General features: G+C 46.0%; 1 protein-coding gene across 17 annotated transcripts in view; it reads left to right on the top strand.

Annotated features, from left to right (window-relative positions):
* The window catches only part of HMBOX1 (homeobox containing 1), a 118651-nt gene extending 105157 nt beyond the window's left edge, over positions 1-13494 (top strand). For 3 of the 17 annotated variants that reach the window (XM_023755859.1, XM_023755833.1, XM_023755855.1), the window contains 5 exons: positions 6509-6591; positions 8392-8487; positions 9594-9688; positions 9927-9998; positions 11588-13494. In XM_023755859.1, the coding sequence (XP_023611627.1) occupies positions 6509-6591; positions 8392-8487; positions 9594-9688; positions 9927-9998; positions 11588-11725 (484 nt within the window). In that variant the 3' untranslated portion in view covers positions 11726-13494. Of the gene's footprint in view, positions 1-6508; positions 6592-8391; positions 8488-9593; positions 9689-9926; positions 10032-11587 lie in introns of all 17 variants that reach the window. The other 14 variants (XM_023755867.1, XM_023755849.1, XM_023755865.1 and 11 more) reach the window with 8 other exon arrangements.
* Positions 13495-17877: the final 4383 nt, after the last annotated feature.

The following is a 17877-nucleotide window of genomic DNA, read 5'->3' as shown; positions in this document are numbered from 1 at the left end:
ATGTTTACCTTTGGTTGCCCAAGAGGTAATATTTGAGCTGTGTCCTGAAAGATTTGGGTTGGCAGGAGAGAGGCAGAGATGCAGGTGATTTACAAGGTTATTCCATTTTCCTAGACCACAGTGTGCACATATGAGAGTAGCAACAGGTAAAGGTAGTTTGGAGAGAACACTGAACACCTCTATAATAAATCTTTAGAAAATTTTGAACAGAATAGTGGCATGATTAGAGATGTGCATTAGGAATATTAATCAGACATTGGAGAGTACAGTGTCAGTCACAGACTTTGCAGTAATTTGGAAGAAGAGTTACCAAAAGAAATAGTGACCATAGAGCTATTGTTGAAACATAGAACCTCTAGGTCTTAGCAACTGCCATATCCCATCAGCTCTACAAAAGCCATGCTTATAAGACGCACCTTTATCGTATATACTAACAAGGGGGGGAAGCATTGCTAGTTAATTTCCAGATACCACCAGTTATAAGATATATCCTGATTTTAGAGATTATAATAATGAAGAAATGTACATCATAGATTCAGTAAAATAGTGTAATTTCATGGGTAGGGGGAAAGTTGGGGTATGCTTGTAAGTAAGGGTAGAATTTGAGAAAATGAAAGAAGTGGGGGATGAGAACAAAGACACAAGGGAGAAGTAGACCTGGAAGAGGAGAGTATGTCTTCCTCTGCCATGGGATGAAGGAGCAGTGACTCAGAAGTTTAGAAATTGAGAAGCTAAAAACATTAACTAAACTCATCCTATCTAATAATAGACAAACGTGGTAATTGACCATACCTTCGCTACGCCTCCCATTGGCTAATCAGTGCAATATACAAATTAACCGCCAACAAAGATGGCGGCTAATTTGCGTACTGCAGGCAGGGTGGGACAGCACAGCCACCAGCACGAGAGCCACCATCCAGGCCCCCATGTGCGACCCCAGAAGCCGCCTGCCTGCCGCCAGTGATCGGATCCAATCCCAGGCCGGCCCCAGAAGCTAGTGATGGGGGGAGATAGGGGTCCCCTGCCCAGGCCTGAAGCATGAGCCAGAGGCGTCAGGCCTGGGCAGGGGGCGGAACCGGCAATCGGAGGGGTCTGGGGGTCCCTTGTCCAGACCTGATGCCTCTGACCGAGGCATCAGGCCTGGCAAGGGGCCGATCCGGTGATCGAAGGGTGATGGGGGTCGACGCCTCTGGCCGAGGCATCAGGCCTGGGCGGAGCCGGCGATGGGAGAGAGATGGGGATCCCCTGCCCAGGCCTGACACCTGTGGCGGGAGGTGTCAGGCCTGGGCAAGGGGCCCATCGGCGATGGGAGGGTGATGGGGGTCGACGCCTCTGGTCCCAGGCGTCAGGCCTGGGTGAGGGGCGGAGCCGGTGATCGGTGGGAGATGGGGGTCCCCTGCCCCAGGCCTGAAGCCTGGGCCAGAGGCGTCAGGCCTGGGCCAGGGGGTGCCAAGCCAGCAATTGGTGTGAACTACAGAGGAAACACCTTTTCTGACCGCTTATTGGCTAAGCTCCCTGTATGCCATTGGTAATATTCTTAGTAACTTGGGTAATAAGAATCCAAAAAGGTGATCTAGGGTTTTTCACCACACTCCTGGCGAAAAATACGAAGGTCCACTGCTGGAGGGCTAAGAAATGTCATATCCTGCCCTAGCCAGTTTGGCTCAGTGGATAATGCCTTGGCCTGCCTATGGCAGGGTCTGGGTTCAATTCTGACCAAGGGCATGTACCTAGGTTGCAGGTTCCTTCCCTGGCCGGGGCCCAGGTCAGGGCTCATACAGGAGGCAACCAATCAAAGTGTTCCTCTCACTTTGATGTTTCTCTCTGTCTTTCCCTTTCTCTTCCACATTCTCTAAAAATCAATGGAATCATATCCTCAGGTGAGGATAAAAAAAAAAATAATAAAGAAATTATTATTATATGAAAGACACATCTTGAAAATGCCTAAAGAAAGTTGTCATTTTTTCATGGTGAAGGGACTGGAGTCCGTGTTGATGAAAAAACCTTGCTGGCTGCGGTGACTGGCAGTGGCTGCAGCAGCGGGGTGATGGGGCTGGTGCCTTCCCCTGATCAGCCCGGTCACCTCCCACAAAGGGAGGCCAGACTACAGCTTAGGCCCACTCCCCAAGGGGAGCAGGGAGTGGGCCTAAGCCGTCACTAGGACATCCCCTGAGGGCTTCCAGTATGTGAGAGGGGGCAGGCTGGGCTGAGGGACACCCACCCCCCCAGTGCACGAATTTCATGCACCGAGCCCCTAGTTTTAAATAACCTCCATCTTGGTGAAAGAGGAGGCAAGGTCATCTGCAAAAAGGACAGTAGTGGGTTTGAAGTCTTAGGACTTAAGAAGTGGAAAGGTTTCAGGTAAGTGGGGCATAAAAAGAGTATTAAAGAGAGTTGGTTAGAAAGGACTAAAAGGCCCTGATACCACAACCAGACAAAACACTACAACAAAAGAAAAGTATAGGACAGTGTCCCTGATAAACATAGATGCAAAGATCCTCAACAAAATATTAGCAAACCGAATTCAGAAATACGTTAAAAAGATCATACACCAGGATCAAGTGGGATTTATTCTCATGATGCAAGGTTGGTTCAATATTCACAAATTAAAGTGATATACCATATAAACATATTGAAAGATAAAAATCAAATGATCATATCAATAGATACAGAAAAAGCATGTGACAAAACCCAATGGCCATTTATGCTAAAACTCTCAGCAAAATGTGGATCGAGGGAACATACCTCACCACAATTCCACTTCTGGGTATTTATCCAAAGAAATCTAAAACACTAATTTGAAAAGATAAGTACATCCCTATGTTCCCTGTAGTATTATTTATAATAGCTAAGTAGGGAAGCAACCTAACTGTCCCTTTGATAGACAAATGAATAAAGATATGATACATATATACAGTGGAATAGTACTCAGCCATAAAAAGAATGAGATCTTGCCATTTGTAACAACATAGATAGACCTAGAACATATTATGCTAATTGAAATAACTCAGAGACAAATACCATAGGATTTCACTTATATGTGGAATCTAAAAAATAAAATAAGCAATACAAGTATATATAAAGAACAAATTGATGGTTGCCAGATGGGAGAGTGGTTGGGGGAATGGTGAAGGAATTAAGATATACAAATTTCCAGTTATAAACATAGTTATGGGGATGTAAAATATAGCATTGGGAATGTAGTCAATATTGTAATAATCACATTGTTTCAAGTGAGTACTAGACTTACTGAGCTGATCACTTCGTAAGTCATATAGCCATCTAACCACTATGTTGTACACTTGAAACTAATGTAATAGTGTATGTCAATAGTAATTGAAAAATAAACATTTTTAAAAGAAAGGACTGAAGTTTTCTCATCAGAAATGAGGAATCCAAGTAAAGTTGGGTTTTTAAGGAAACTAATTAGTTCTATTTAATGACTTCATCCAAGAACACTTGGTACCTGAGAGAAGGATGAAGGAAACAAGTGGAAGGTGCTTTCTGCGGGGTAGGAGACTGGCTGTGTAGGTATGATGAGGGGCAGAAACGCTACATGATCTAAGTTTCTCCTTAGGCATATTGTTAAGTACAGGCTTAACAAAATGAGAGGTGAGGCCAGGAGAAAAGCAATAGATAAACAGATTTTTTTAAAAGTTGGAGGGTGGGAGTTAAGGGATTTAAAATTATAAAGAAAATGAAGAATAAGTTATTTTGAAAAGAAGGAGTATGTAAGTAGAAAGTTGGGGAATTTCAGAATTTAAGATTATAGAGGTAGAATTCTGAGGGTTGAGTCTAGAAAACTTAATCTTTCAAAACATAGATGGGAGCATATCTCTTGTGGCTTGAAAACCTCGATTTCTGGGTGAAGTCTTTACTACTTAAAGAACAGGCAAGGCTCATCACAAACTGGACCAACCTACTTTTCCAGGCGAATATGTCCTCCTCTCTTGTGAACCCCATATTCTCACCACACTCTGCACAGACTCCTGAAGACCTTTACCTGCTTTGCCTTTGCACATGCTGTTCCCCTTGCATGTAATGTTCTTCCTCCTCTTTGCCTTGCAAACTCCCTCACATCTTCAAGCCTAACTCAGGTCGCACTTCCTCTGCTGGGTCTTTCCAGGCTCCTGCAAAAAACACTGAGCATGTCTTCATCTTTGCTCCCACAGTTCTCTCTAGACATCCTGTGGGATTTTACCACAAGTATATTGATTTATATGTCTCTCTGTTCAGTAGATTATCAACTCCTTGACGTCAGAACCTATCTCATTCTCTTCTTCACCTGTAGTGCAAGTACAAATAGTAGGTGTGTAGTATCTGCTTTTGTTGTCTTTGCTGTGGAATTTTAAAGGAATGAGTTAATCTGGTGCTTCTCAGACGTTAACCAAATCACCTGGAGATTTTGTTAAAACTCAGATTCTGGCCCTGACCGGTGTGGTTTAGTTGGTTGAGCATTGTCCCATGCACCCAGAGGTCGCAGGTTTGATTCCCCATTAGGACACATGCCTGGGTTGCGGGTTTGATCCCCAGAAGGGGGTGTGCAGGAGGTAGCCAATCAATGGTTCTCTATCCCCGTCCCTCCCTAAAAGTCAATTAAAACATCTAACAAAAAAAAAAAAACCCTCTGATTTAGTCTGAGATCTTGCCTCTCTAACAAGCTCCCCGGTGATGCCAGTGCTGCTGGGTTTGTGGCACTCATCCAGCGAGCCTTTGCCCAAGTAAATAGCGGAAGTGTAGTAAAGATAAAGCTCAATAGGAATGTGGAAGTGGAGCACTTATGGAGACAGAGACTTGAAAAATCCTCACTGTGAACACTGGCGTCCTTAAAATGATAGTAGAAAACCACATGGGGAGAGATGCTTATCGTGGAATAAAGCAGGAGACCAGAGTGGGGGACGGTAGCTGAAAGGGTGGGATGATACAGTTCTATGACTTCAGCCTTAGAAAAAGGAGGTGTCGGTGCTGGCAGCCGCTGTGTGGGACTGCAGCGAAGGATGCTCTCCAGGGGGAGGGCTGGGGAAGAGGAGTGGTGGTGGGGTCTGGGGTTCACTGGAAGGGTTAGGGGCCTCCCATGTTTACTCCAAATAGAATGGCACTTCCCCCAATGTGGACAGGAGTGTGAGGGGAGGGGAAGCCCTTGAAGAAATGGGAGGTACCAGAATTTGACAAAAGATCATTTCCTGATCTTAAGTTTCCAAGTTCAAAGTATGAAAGTTCTTTTTCTTTTTTAAAAAACTCATAAATGACGGAAAAAGTAGCACTAACAAGCATTCTGCTCTCACATATAGCCTCACAGGTCTGATGATGGGTGCAGTCAACCCCATTTCTTTTGCGCACTGTTGTGCAGAGGGTACAATAAGTACCTATGTACTGTTTAACAATAGAGGAAAGGCAAAAATAAAGAACTGTTACATCTCCCACTAATCCCCTTCCCCCACAAAGAACTAATCAATATTTACCGCCTGGTGTGTATTCCTCTAGCTTTTATCCATGCAAATTTATGTGCATAGACAGGAATTTTTCAAATTCCATCATGGTGCTTTTGCAGGCACATTATTCTGCAGACTGTTTTTCTCACTTAGGATAGGTCATAAACATCCCTCCAGGTCAATGGATAGAGCTCTAATTTGTTTTTTTCTTAGTCATTTTAAAATAGCTGTGTATAAATATAGATGTCCCATAATTTGTTCTGCCATTCTTCCATTGATGGAAAATTGGGTAATTTCCAATTTTGGCTACTACAAACAGTCTGACACACAACGAAAAACCCTATTGTGACAGTGCCTCAGTAACAGAACTCTGATTTCAGCCAGCCACGCATATCACAGTAGCTTTCATATCAAGGACATTTCTGAATGAAGCTTAGCAGTGGCTAGGCTTGTGCTATCCAATGTAGTAGCCATTGGTCACATGTAGCTATTTAAATTCGCTAGAATTAAATCACATGAAACATTTACTTCCTCAGTCACATCAGCCTCATTTCACATGTTCAGCAGCCACGTGAGAGTAGTGGCCACCATAGTAGACAGCACAGCACAGACCATCCCACCCTCAGAAAATTCCACTGCACAGCCTGGACTAGACACTCTAATGCTACACCAGTGGTTCCCAAACTTATTTGGCCTACCGCCCCCTTTCCAGAAAAAATATTACTCAGCGCCCCCTGGAAATTAATTTTTTTTTAATTTTAATAGCAATTAAACAGAAAGATATATGTATTAATGTTTCTACCTTTTTCGTAAAATATAGTAAAGAAAGTTGTAAATTAGAAACATTGAAGTTTGAAATTATGAAACTATTTATTGAACTCAGAATAGAAAGGTAATACAAAAAAAGTTAAAACAAATGCACCTGTGGCCATCACCGCCCCCCTGGATCGCTGCAGCGCCCACTTTGGGAATCACTGTGCTACACCCTAAAGAAGAAAGTGTTTCTCATGGGCTGGTGTTATAAGAGAGCAAATTTTAAAAAGTTAAAACTGTGTTTTAATTGGTTGCCTCTGCAGTTACTTCAATGAGAACCAATATCCAGATGAAGCAAAGAGAGAAGAAATTGCAAACGCTTGCAATGCAGTTATACAGAAGCCAGGTAAGGCAACGAGCTGTGCCCTGCGGTGCAGGTCTTGGCTTCAGGTCCTCGCTTAGGACACAGAGCCCCTGACTCATCCCACTCCGTGCTCTCCTCTGCCATTCTCCTGTGGACAGTCACGCCCTGTCCTGGTCAAACCAGACTTCGTGGGGACGTGAATGTGCTATTCCAATCAGACGTTCATATGGGAATGTTTCCAGGGAGTGTCCCTGATTAAGATGCGAGACCTTGAAATTACTTTTTTAAAGGCTGTAGATTTCTTTTTCCAAAAAAATTAGCATAAATGTATCAATTCCAAAATAGTTTAAATATTTAATCAGGGTTTGTTAATAAAAATATTGGCATAGATTTGTTTAACCATTGTAAAGTGTATAATTTACAACGGAAGAGAGAACTGTTTGGAGTTGGCTTTGGGAGGACTTCTGCTCAGCCAGGAGGGACTGGGGGATTTTATTCTGAGGTCCTGCTCCCATGCAAGTCAGCAGAGCCACTTAAACACACTCGTCCTTTCTTCCAGGTGCTAAGATAGTCCACATTTTACAGTGTTTGTTACCAGAAACCATTCAGTTATGCCAATCCAATTGATCTCCATTTGGCCCATTAATGTGATTGGCTTAAAGGCTATAAATTAAAGTATAAATGTTTTATAATAATAAAATAGTAATTTATTCTCCCTTAGCTAGAAGCCTGACTGCTTAAAAGTCCAGAGCTTACAAACTCAGCTCCAACATCATCTAAAAGTCCCATCCCTAAAGCTGTGGGAACTCCGACCCTTCCTGGAAAACACATTACCCCTAGCTCATCAGGCCCTAACCTGTTTTCTGGTGTCTCCACCCACGTGGACTAAAAGCTGAGACAGGAAAGGACAGGGTGGGAGGGGGAGGTACAGGTGGGTCCTTGTTGGCAAGCATGGTGCTGTCCCTAAGAAGGCACGTTTGACAGCAAAGAAGATAATAAATCTAAAATGTACCTGCTCATGCTGTGTTGCAGCGTAGTTATAGTAACGGATGACTAAGTAACCTTTAGTCTCCAAGAAAACATGAGACAGCAGGTAACTAGTTAGTGTAAGATCTGAAAGACGTAAGTAAACCAGCTGTCTGGAAACCTGCTAAGGAACAGCACATTCATCTAGAGCAGCGGTTCTCAACCTGTGGGTCGCGACCCTTTTGGGGGTCAAACGACCCTTTCACAGGGGTCGCCTAAGACCATCGGAAAACACATATATAATTACATACTGTTTCTGTGATTAATCACTATGCTTTAATTATGTTCAATTTGTAACAATGAAAATACATCCTGCATATCAGATATTTACATTACGATTCATAACAGCAAAATTACAGTTATGAAGTAGCAACGAAAATAATTTTATGGTTGGGGGTCACCACAACATGAGGAACTGTATTAAAGTGTCGCGGCATTAGGAAGGTTGAGAACCATTGATCTAGAATGATGCCAATTAAACAAAGCCTCTGTGTGCTCTCCTGTGAACATCAGCCCTAGCAGAGTGACCTGTGAGATCCTTTAGGATTGTATTAATGCTGGAATTCTTTAAGATTGCATGGCTTTCTGAATTCAGGCATTTTATGTTCTTAGTTGCTATTTGTGTCTTTATTCTATAATAATTTGCGTATGAACACTGTACTAGGTGTTGCAAAAAAAAACACAACAAACAAAAAACCCTGTGTCTGTTATTTCAGCAATAAATGCAATCAAAAGAACTTTTAAAAAAGAAAAGTATTCTTCCTTAAAACTAGTCTCAGATATAGGTTATCTGAATTTTATTACATGCATTCACAGGCAAAAAGCTGTCAGACCTGGAGCGAGTTACCTCCCTGAAAGTGTATAATTGGTTTGCCAACAGGCGGAAGGAGATCAAGAGGAGAGCCAATATCGGTAATGTATCAATCAGGGAGGCTGCCTCTCCTCCCGGGCGGCTAACACTGTCTATTGTAAGCGGGACTTCAGTTTAGAACTGCAGGTCTAAAGTACCCCACATTTTAAACCTAATAAGAATTGCCTTATGTTTTTCTTCATTGTAGTTTTAATAACCCAGTTAGTATTATTTAAAGTATTTGTGTTATAATAATAATGCCCTTATTATTTCTAAAACTCATTATTCTTAATGTTCTAGAGACTCTAGAATGAGACATGGTCTCTGAGCAGTTACTCCTGTGGTGCATGTTAAAGATACTTGTAAGGTCTGGAGAGAGGGAATGTGATACTCCGGCTTCTTTGTTATTACTGGGTTATGACCTCAGTATTAAGGAACATCTGATTATTAGAGTTCGAATGAAAGAATCTTAGGGAACATAGCAAAAGGCAGAGATTTAAAAAAGAAGGGAGCGTTTAAGAAATTGATGAGCTTATGGCGGGGAGGGGGGTGGTTTTGAGCTTCTAAAACTGTATTTCATTTTATTTTATTTATTTTATTTTTTTTAAATATATTTTATTGATTTTTTGCAGAGAGGAAGGGAGAGAGGTAGAGAGTTAGAAACATCGATGAGAGAGAAACATCGATCAGCTGCCTCCTGCACATCTCCCACGGGATGTGCCCGCAACCAAGGTACATGCCCTTGACCGGAATCGAACCCGGGACCCTTCAGTCCGCAGGCCGACGCTCTATCCACTGAGCCAAACCGGTTTCGGCATGTATTTCATTTTAAACTTACTCCCTCTTCATCATTACAAATCTCAAACACTTTAACAAACCCCAAGATAGGAGGTTCGTGTTATTAGTTGGTAAGTATCAGTTAAGCACCTAACAGTCAACCACACAAACACAGCCCACACAGCAACAGGGTCCCAGAATGCACACATGTCCTTCCCCTGACCTCCGTGCCCTGAACTCCATCTGTCTGCAATTTAAAAGAAACAGAACATAGGGAATCTAGGTTCTTGTTTAATGACTTTCTAATTCCTCAACACAGAAATTAATTCAGCATTTAGGCCATTATGATGCTGTAACAGATAATTTAGGGATCTATTTGCTTTTTTCGAAGAAGCAGCAATCCTGGAGAGTCATGGGATAGATGTACAGAGTCCAGGGGGCCATTCCAACAGTGACGATGTCGACGGCAACGACTACTCAGAGCAGGTAAGTGGCTGAGCAGAGGATCAGGGTTACAGAGCGGGTGGGAGAGTATGACAGCTCAGTTCTGTGGTGCGTTTGGTATGGGTGGGGAAGAGGAGACAGTCTGATGTCCCTCCACACTGTACTCGCGTGTCTAGTTGGATTTTTGTGTAATTAGAAAGGAATGTGGTAAGATTCAGTTGTCCTGTTGAATTTGTGAGAAATCGTTATTCACCCACATGGATTTATTGTCATACAACAGGATACTTGGCAAGTACGCAATGGGGAGGAGGAGGAGGGAAGAAGTTCAGAGGGAGTCAGAGAAGCAGAGAAGGTAGAAGAAGAGAGGAGGATCTGATCCAAACAAGCAAGTTACACCATTCACCACACACACACTCACTGTTGGAGAAACACTAGGGGCTGCTGGGTAGCCGTGCCCACGCCCAAGCACCGCGACGGCGCACAGTGGAAGGCCCCACCCCCGCGCCCCATCGCAGTGGGAACCGTGTGCTGAGATGAGTGGTTCTTCCAGAGTCTCCAGCACACTGACACACACACCCTCTCATAAATGCATGTCCTGAACCTCACCCAACTTATTCTTCATTGCCTGGGGGCAGAAATATATTTAACTGTAGCCACTGGATGGAAAAATTCAGTAACTAAGGATGTGGGAAGTTCCCCGCCCCCCATATCTGTTGACAGATTTCATTTACATTTTTATAGGATTTGAAATTCATTTCCATTTGGAATGTGGTCTCTTCTCCTGGACCACAGGAAGGAAACTTTCCTATGGCGTATGCCCCTCCCTCGCTCCTCAGCCAGCTCTTAAATCCCGCCCACTGTGCTCCTTCTGCCTGTGAACTGTGAACAGGCTGTGACTCCTGTTCACAGACACTAAGAACTAAGGAGTCACAGCCTGTTCACAGACACTGCGTGATGATGCCTGCCTTTCCATGCCCAACCCTTTCACCACCTAAGACCAATCCATGAGAAAGAGAATGGAACCACCCCTTCTTTCCCCGGGGACCTGTTCCTCTCTGGGCTCCACATCGTAGCTCCACATTTCCCCTAGAGAGTGTTTGGAAGTCTTCCTCATTGGAAACATTCCTGGTATTTTAGTCTATGGTGTAGAAGGGTCATTTCCACCTTTTTTCCAGATGCCCTAAGGGCAGCATATCCCACCCTTTTGTCCCCTGAAGGGACGGATCCTCCCCAAAGTTCTTTGATGCAGATTTCCCCTGAAGGTGGGAAACCTACCCCTTATTTGTAACCCGTGTTCAATGCCACAAATGCAAGGCCAGTTTCCTCCCCAGCTCTACTGTTCACACCTCAGTGTGGGAAGGGAGCTTCGCACTCCAGCTAAGGTGGCCACACTTCCCGCACAGCAGGACGGCGCTGCACACGCTCCCAGAGCTGTCCCACAGCGACACTTCCGTGCTGTTGTCATCGAGAGGTGGTTATTTTTTTACAAAAGTGCAATTTTATCCATAAGATGTTGTCTAACTTCCTGTCTAGTTCTCTCAGTTCAGTGGAGAGATACCATGAATTCTAATAATCCATTTGTAAGAGCACCATCCAGAATTTAATAGCTCACTATCGTGGCCTTCAGTGACTAGTGCTCTGTTTTTTGCAAAACTAGAATGAGGCAGATTTGATTATCATCACCAGCAATCTTCCTGAAAGAAAGAATACAGTGCACAGCAAGAAAAATCTTGTTTGTTGAATCCTAAAACTGTCACCCCGAAATCTCTGGACTATCCATTCAGTGTCTACTTAAATGCATTTCGCCCCACTCGGTCTTGAGCCCCTCCCCTTCTCTCCTCCGCCCCCAGCTGCTCTCCCTCCCCTTGCCCAGCATGCCTTTCTGTGAGCTGGAGACTGTCCCAGGCCTCTAACGTGTGTTTCTTATCCCTGCACGTCTAGGATGACAGCACTAGCCATAGTGACCACCAGGACCCCATCTCACTAGCTGTGGAAATGGCAGCCGTCAACCACACGATCTTGGCATTGGCCCGACAAGGAGCCAACGAAATCAAGACAGAGGCCCTGGATGACGACTGACCGGGGAGGGCGACCGTGAGAGTAACTTAGTTTAGACGTAGCACCTTAGCAGACTTTCCTCGGTCCTTAACACGTGTTCTCACAGTATAACTTGCAGTTTCTTGTATGTCAGTTAGCCGTTAGGGTCTTCTTGTTCTGTGAAGATGGCATGGTGCCCTCAGCCTTTGCATATACTCTCTCAGTATTAATTCCCAGTAAATAATAAGCAACCAACCAACCACACTTCCCTCTCCCGGCCCCAAGGCTAGAAATTTCGCTGCTCCGTCTTAGCATTCCAAGAAAGTGCTTCCAGGTATTTAGATAGCCCTCCGGGCCTCAGACACTAGGCTACATGCAAACCGCGGGTGCCGTAGATCCCTGTCCCACCGTCTGTCCCCCTTCCCTCCTCGGCTGATAGGATGCAGGCTGAGGCAGTGTGGCCCGGGACTGACGGCCCAGGTGGGGAGTGTCCACAGTGAAAGGAGCACTAGAGCCCCACCTCGGGGTGGGGGTCCCTGATTTCTAGCTTCAACAAGCCGTGCCTCACAACAGTCACACTGGGGCTGGTGACGCCTGCCGGGCTGTGCTGGGCCTGCAGCGGGAGAGCCCCAGCTCAGATTTAGGTGATGGTAACATGCCTGACAGACATCCAGTCCTCTCACGCTGTGTGACTCAGTAGATAAAATACTGCCTTCTGCCTTTGGGACCATGATTAAAACAAACAAAAAAAGACAAAAATAGAAGTCACTTAAAAACACCCCCAGCTTGAGAGGCCCTGGGAAGTGACACGAGCTGAGTGTGTGTGGAGGCCACGCCCAGCTCAGAACCACTGTCTGTCAGGCGTGGCACGGCCCGCCTGTCTGGGAAAGTGCCGGAGTCGTCAGGAGCTGCTTTGCCTCCTGCATCCCCTTCCCTGCCGCCAAAAAAAGTCTTTCAAGGACGAAGCTAAGGTCAAAAACGAGTGAACGAACTTTCAGTCTTTGTGTCCAGCACCTGAAGCCCCCGCGATGTGAGGGGTTCAGAGGACTTTACGGGGGGTGTTGCTGACTGACTGTCACAGATGCGAACTTCCCGACACAGGAGCAGGAAAGACAGGACGTTTGCCGCTTAGGCGGTGGGTCTGCGTGACACGACGGGTGTGACTGCTTTGGTGTTCTCTTTACTCTGTCCTTGGAGCCGTGTGAAAAGCTGTATTGCTACAGGCAATTTATTTAATAATTGGAAGCCATATTGATAATGGATGTGGTAATATTTGTAAAGTTTAATCTTCTTTAAGCAGCAGTAACCTAATGGAATTTTTTTCCTTGATCACATATGTAGCACTTTTGTTACTTCTTAAAGATATTTATATTTGATAAATCTTTTTTTCATTTTGAGAACTCAAAATACCAAACAGTGAACTTGCGTTATAAAGTCACCCTGTGATCACCTTGTCATCTAGTAGCAAAAATGATGAACTATTCATGCATCGAAGAAAATTACATCTGCTGGCCCTGTATGAAAATGATCTCTCAGCATCCCGATTAAATGACACGCTGTCACTGCGGTAAGGAAACGGCCCTCCCCTCGGGTGTCAGCGGAGGGCATGTCTGAGAGGGGCAGCGCCGGCTACTCTCGCCCGGTCCACCTCTCCTTCCGGCGGACAATGGGGCCTGTGTAAGGGGACTGTGGGCCCTTTTGTCCATTACCTGAAAACGACTTCTAAGATAAAAGAAGGTGCCATTTCCTTACCTCTCCCCCCACCCCCCCAAATGTATTCAATTTAAAACCATTGAGAGAGTGAGACTTACTGACCTTCCTTTTTCTTTCTCGTTAGTGAGATACTGCATGTCCGCCAGTCTTTCGCTGGTCTAACTCCTCGTTAGTGAGATACTGCATGTCCGCCAGTCTTTCGCTGGTCTAACTCCACTGTAGGCACGTGCTGACGCCAAGGGGCGTCACAGTGCCACTGGGTGGGTCTGTGACTTAAGGAGCTGTCAACAGGGCCTGGCCTGCTCTTGTCCGTGGATTTCAGGGGGAAATGTATATACTTTTTCACTTCCAAGAATTGAAGTAGAATGGAGTAGCCTTTTCTGTTTTACTGTGTTACTTGAACCAACAGATTGAAGAGTAGCATTTGTTATTCTCAGGAATGATCCCCACTCGTTTTCTTTCTTGCTGTTTGACTTTTCGTTTGGATTAGGAGATTGTGTTCTTTCTTTCCTTTTGTATGACTTAGAAGAACTGTAACTTGTATCTTTCCATTTCTGTGGAATTTTGTTGGCTTATTCTAGGCTGAATCAGAAAAAAAGTGGGGGGGGGGGGAAATACACTGTCTGATAAGCCACATCCATAATTGATTATTGTAAGGAGATTATTATCATTGATAGCTTCCTTATGATGGGATTGCTCATCTTGTATCGTTAGTTCTTGCTGGTCTTTTTAAGGAAACAGACTCGAACTGTTAAGACAACTTCAGTTTCTAAAGAACTACAGTGATTGCCAGAAAGGAGCTAAAAGGTTTCATTGTTTTAAGACCTTTAAGGAAGGGGGAAAAAGACAAGAAAGAAAGGAGAGTGAGTATCCAGAGGCAGTACAGGCCCTGGCTGGGATCTGGAGGAAGGAAGGAATGTGCCCACCACTGTGGGCGCACATCCGGGTGGATTTCGTAGGAGCAGGAGGGCTGCTGGCTCGCCTTACACTGCCTTACGTGCTCTTGCTTCTCACCAGGAGTAGACATTTAGTTCTCTGGGGCCGATTGTTTTTTTGTTTGTTACCAGGTTCAATTCCACTCTCTTGTCCAAGTTACCTTAGTTATTATAATGGCATATGAAGTTGCCACTAATTTGTAATATTTTTGGATGGTAATACTTTTTCTGAAGTTTTTTTTTAGGTTTGAGATGTGATATTAAAGTAGAACCCTAAACTGGAGGGAATAGCTGGGCTCTTAAAGAACCCCCTGCTGTTCCCGTGCTCGTCCCGTTTCTCTCCTCTCCCTTCATGGTGGGCTTTCTCCAGGGCTAATCTCTCTGTGTGAGGAAGATCAGAAGGCAGAGGGTGGGGGGCTTGCCCAGTTCATGTAACTTGTCTGTGTTATTGTTTTAAGACTTCATCAAATTACTGTGGTCACATGGGTACACGTCCTTCCTAAAACAGAGCCTTACAAAGGGACCTTTTAACGATGGACCATCCTAATGAGATTGCCTCTCCGTCGATAACTCTGATGTTCCGTGATGGCCAGAGAGAACGTCCAACCCACTCTTACCTGAGACGGCTAGTGCAGCGAGGACCAAACAGCGTCTTGGGGCAGAGGAGTGTGGTCACCGTCCACCTGCCTGTGGACTCTGGTTCCTGCACATTGCCACTGGTGGGACCGCCCTGCCCCCACATTCCCATACCCCTTCACAGAAAGGAAGGCCTGGAGCGGGAAGACCCCAAAGGGCACCTTTACTCATCTCCGTAGAGGTGACCCCCTAAAAAGATGTGGATGAGGAAAAGCTCATAAACATGACGTGTGCAGACCAGGACTCCAGTCGGGTGGACGGCAGGCGGACCAGGGCTCGTAGCAGCTCCGCAGGGCCAGGCATCAGGTCATTTTACCTCAGAGGGGACGATTCGTTTCTGCGTTTGGCCTTTGTCTCTATAAATTTCTCTTGGATCCCAACCTTCAGGCATCAATCTAACTACTCTCCTTCCATCAGGACCTCCGGTCACATCCTTTCGTCTGAACAGCAGCTCTTCCGTTGCCTCGGCTCCAGCACGGAGCCTCATCGCGGGCTTCCTGGCTGGAGCTGGTTTCCAGGGCAGGAGTGTGGCGCATCTCCACACGACACTCCTCCTGCCTCTCAGCCCATTTTTTTTGACCAGTTACATTCTCTCTGCCCATAACAGCGGAAATAATCCGTTTTTCATAAGTAATCTCCCACTCCTGTCCTAAAAATGTGAACTTCAAGTCCTTTCTCTTTGTTCTGAAAGGTTTGGTAAGAAGCACTCTTCCCATTTAGCCCATGTCTCTACCCCTCCCCCCCCTTTTTTTTACAGAAAACCACCAGAGTATTTTTCCCCAGTGAGTCTCACAGATTCTTAGGCAATAATTGTCTTGTTGGTGATCTGTGCTTGGCAGCACGTCCACCGAGTAGCTCTGACCCTCTGCTGTGTGTTGGTTTTCTGTGTTACTCTTGCCTGTGATTTAAGTCTCATGTCATCTTGTTGTTGTTGTTGTATTAGTGATGTTTCACTACTGCATTCGTCAGGGCTGCGCTGAGCCCAGCCAGATCCACGGATAGCTTTACTGAGCCGGCTCTGTCGGGATTTCCCACATGGACGCTGGGCATGTTGGCCAGTTCCTACTGGTGGTGTCCTTGTGGGGTGTCGGGGTGCTGCAGGAGTGGCGTGCGGGTGGAATTACGCATGTGATACATTCCTTGCTGTGTGCTCACTAAATAGCAGGGATGCTTTCTCAGGATTTGGGGATCGGTTGTCAGCCATATTGAATTTGGCAAACTGAGCTGCATGCCCTGAAACCCTTTACTGTCCCTTCATTTCCAGGGTCTAATTTATGTCACCTCGTCAGGCTTGAGTTACCTCGGGGGAAGGTACTGCACCTAACGAGAACGGAAGGTCTTCCCGGGAGGCAGCCGTGCCCGGCCAGGTGTCCAGGGAGGGCCTCCCAGGCGGGGCATGCAGGGCAGGGCCCTTCTCCTCTGTGCTGCGCGCTCCTTACAAGGAGAGAATTCCTTACCGCTCTCGCTCTCGGGGGAACTGGGGAGGTGGGAAAGGCTTTCTGGTCATCGAGCCTAGGAAGCCATTTGCCAAATACCGAAGCCCAGGTTGTGCTGGGAAAGGCTGCTCTCCGTTCTCTCTCCCAGCTGAGCCCGAGGTTGGCTCACTGACCTCTGGGCACAGCTTCGTTCATGTCTGTGCACATTCAAAAGCTAGAGAACTGAGAAGTTTCCACATCAGCATCATTCCTCTTTCTTGGTGGGGAAGAGAAGTAGCAGCAAAAAGAAAGCTAAGGACCTGAGAAACCCAGTTTCCTATAACATTGGTTTTCTTTTGTGAGCAAGAAGGGAAGGAACAGAGAAGAGAGGGAAAATCCCGCTGCACCCAGCGGTCTCACATCCCCTTCTTACCACCACCCTTGGGATCCCAGACATGCATATCCCTGGACTCCTTTTCATCATTCCTCGTGTGGCATTGGGGCCAGGCCGTGAGCAGAACTAAATCCAGCCGATTCCACTGCAGTGAGAGCTGACCGGCACTTTACACCAGAGTTTACAACGTTTCACACCTCATCTCATTAGCCAGCTCCCTGAGAACAAGGGGAAGGCGTCCCCTGCGGGCGCTTTGCCTTCCTCTCCCAACACGTCCCTTTGACTTGGCAAGTTCTTGGATCAGTTTGCCCACTGTTGTCCCCTCCGGTGGGTGTCTGTGCCCACGGCATGCCCGCGTGGGGCAGCAGCCAAGGGCACAGTCACCACCTGCCACGCGCTGGCCGAGCAGGGCCTGTGCACACAGCTCGGCACGCTTCGTGCATCTTGGGATGCGGCTGCGTTTCCGTTCTTTCCCTTTAAAATAAAAGTGGCTGCACAGCCGTAATTAACTCTCAGATTCACATGGGTGTGCCGTGATCAAACGAAGGTTTGCCTGCATCCTTTCAACTTGTAACCATGGTAATTGAGGGGGTGGCACAGAATGAGTATATAAAAATATGATGACAATTGTTCTGAATGACTGAGTGTCCTCCTGACTGTAATTAGCTGCCTTAGCGAGATGTGGATTGGCATGGTCATAATTAAAAGGGTTTCTGTCCTCCGTGCGATTGAAAGTGGCAGCTCCCCCACCCTGTTCCCTTCAGCACGATCCTCCCCAGAACATTGGGAACCGCAGCTCAGTAAACGAAGTAATGACAGGGTGTCTGTGTCCTCTCTGAAGTGAGAGAGAAGGATTTGGAGATATTTCAGCTTCAAAATGGAAGCCTTTGGACATGGTTCCCCATTTGATTCTAAGTCTCTGAAACCTGCCTCTCGCATCAGTCCCAGCCTGCCCACACGGCCGTTCGTCGGAATCCCAACTGAGTCGGCCGCCGACAGGCCCTCCGGTCCCTCCGTCCCACTTGCCAGCGTCTGCTGCTGGCCTGACCCGAGCCATTTATTGCTTCACCAGCCCCCTAGGATTTTAAAAATGTCCTTGTT

This window comes from Myotis lucifugus, unplaced genomic scaffold (assembly GCF_000147115.1).
Source record: "Myotis lucifugus unplaced genomic scaffold, Myoluc2.0 scaffold_1, whole genome shotgun sequence".
Classification (NCBI taxonomy): domain Eukaryota; kingdom Metazoa; phylum Chordata; class Mammalia; order Chiroptera; family Vespertilionidae; genus Myotis; species Myotis lucifugus.
The sequence above is the reverse complement of the archived record's forward strand: the minus strand, read 5'-3'. Positions and strand labels throughout refer to the sequence as shown.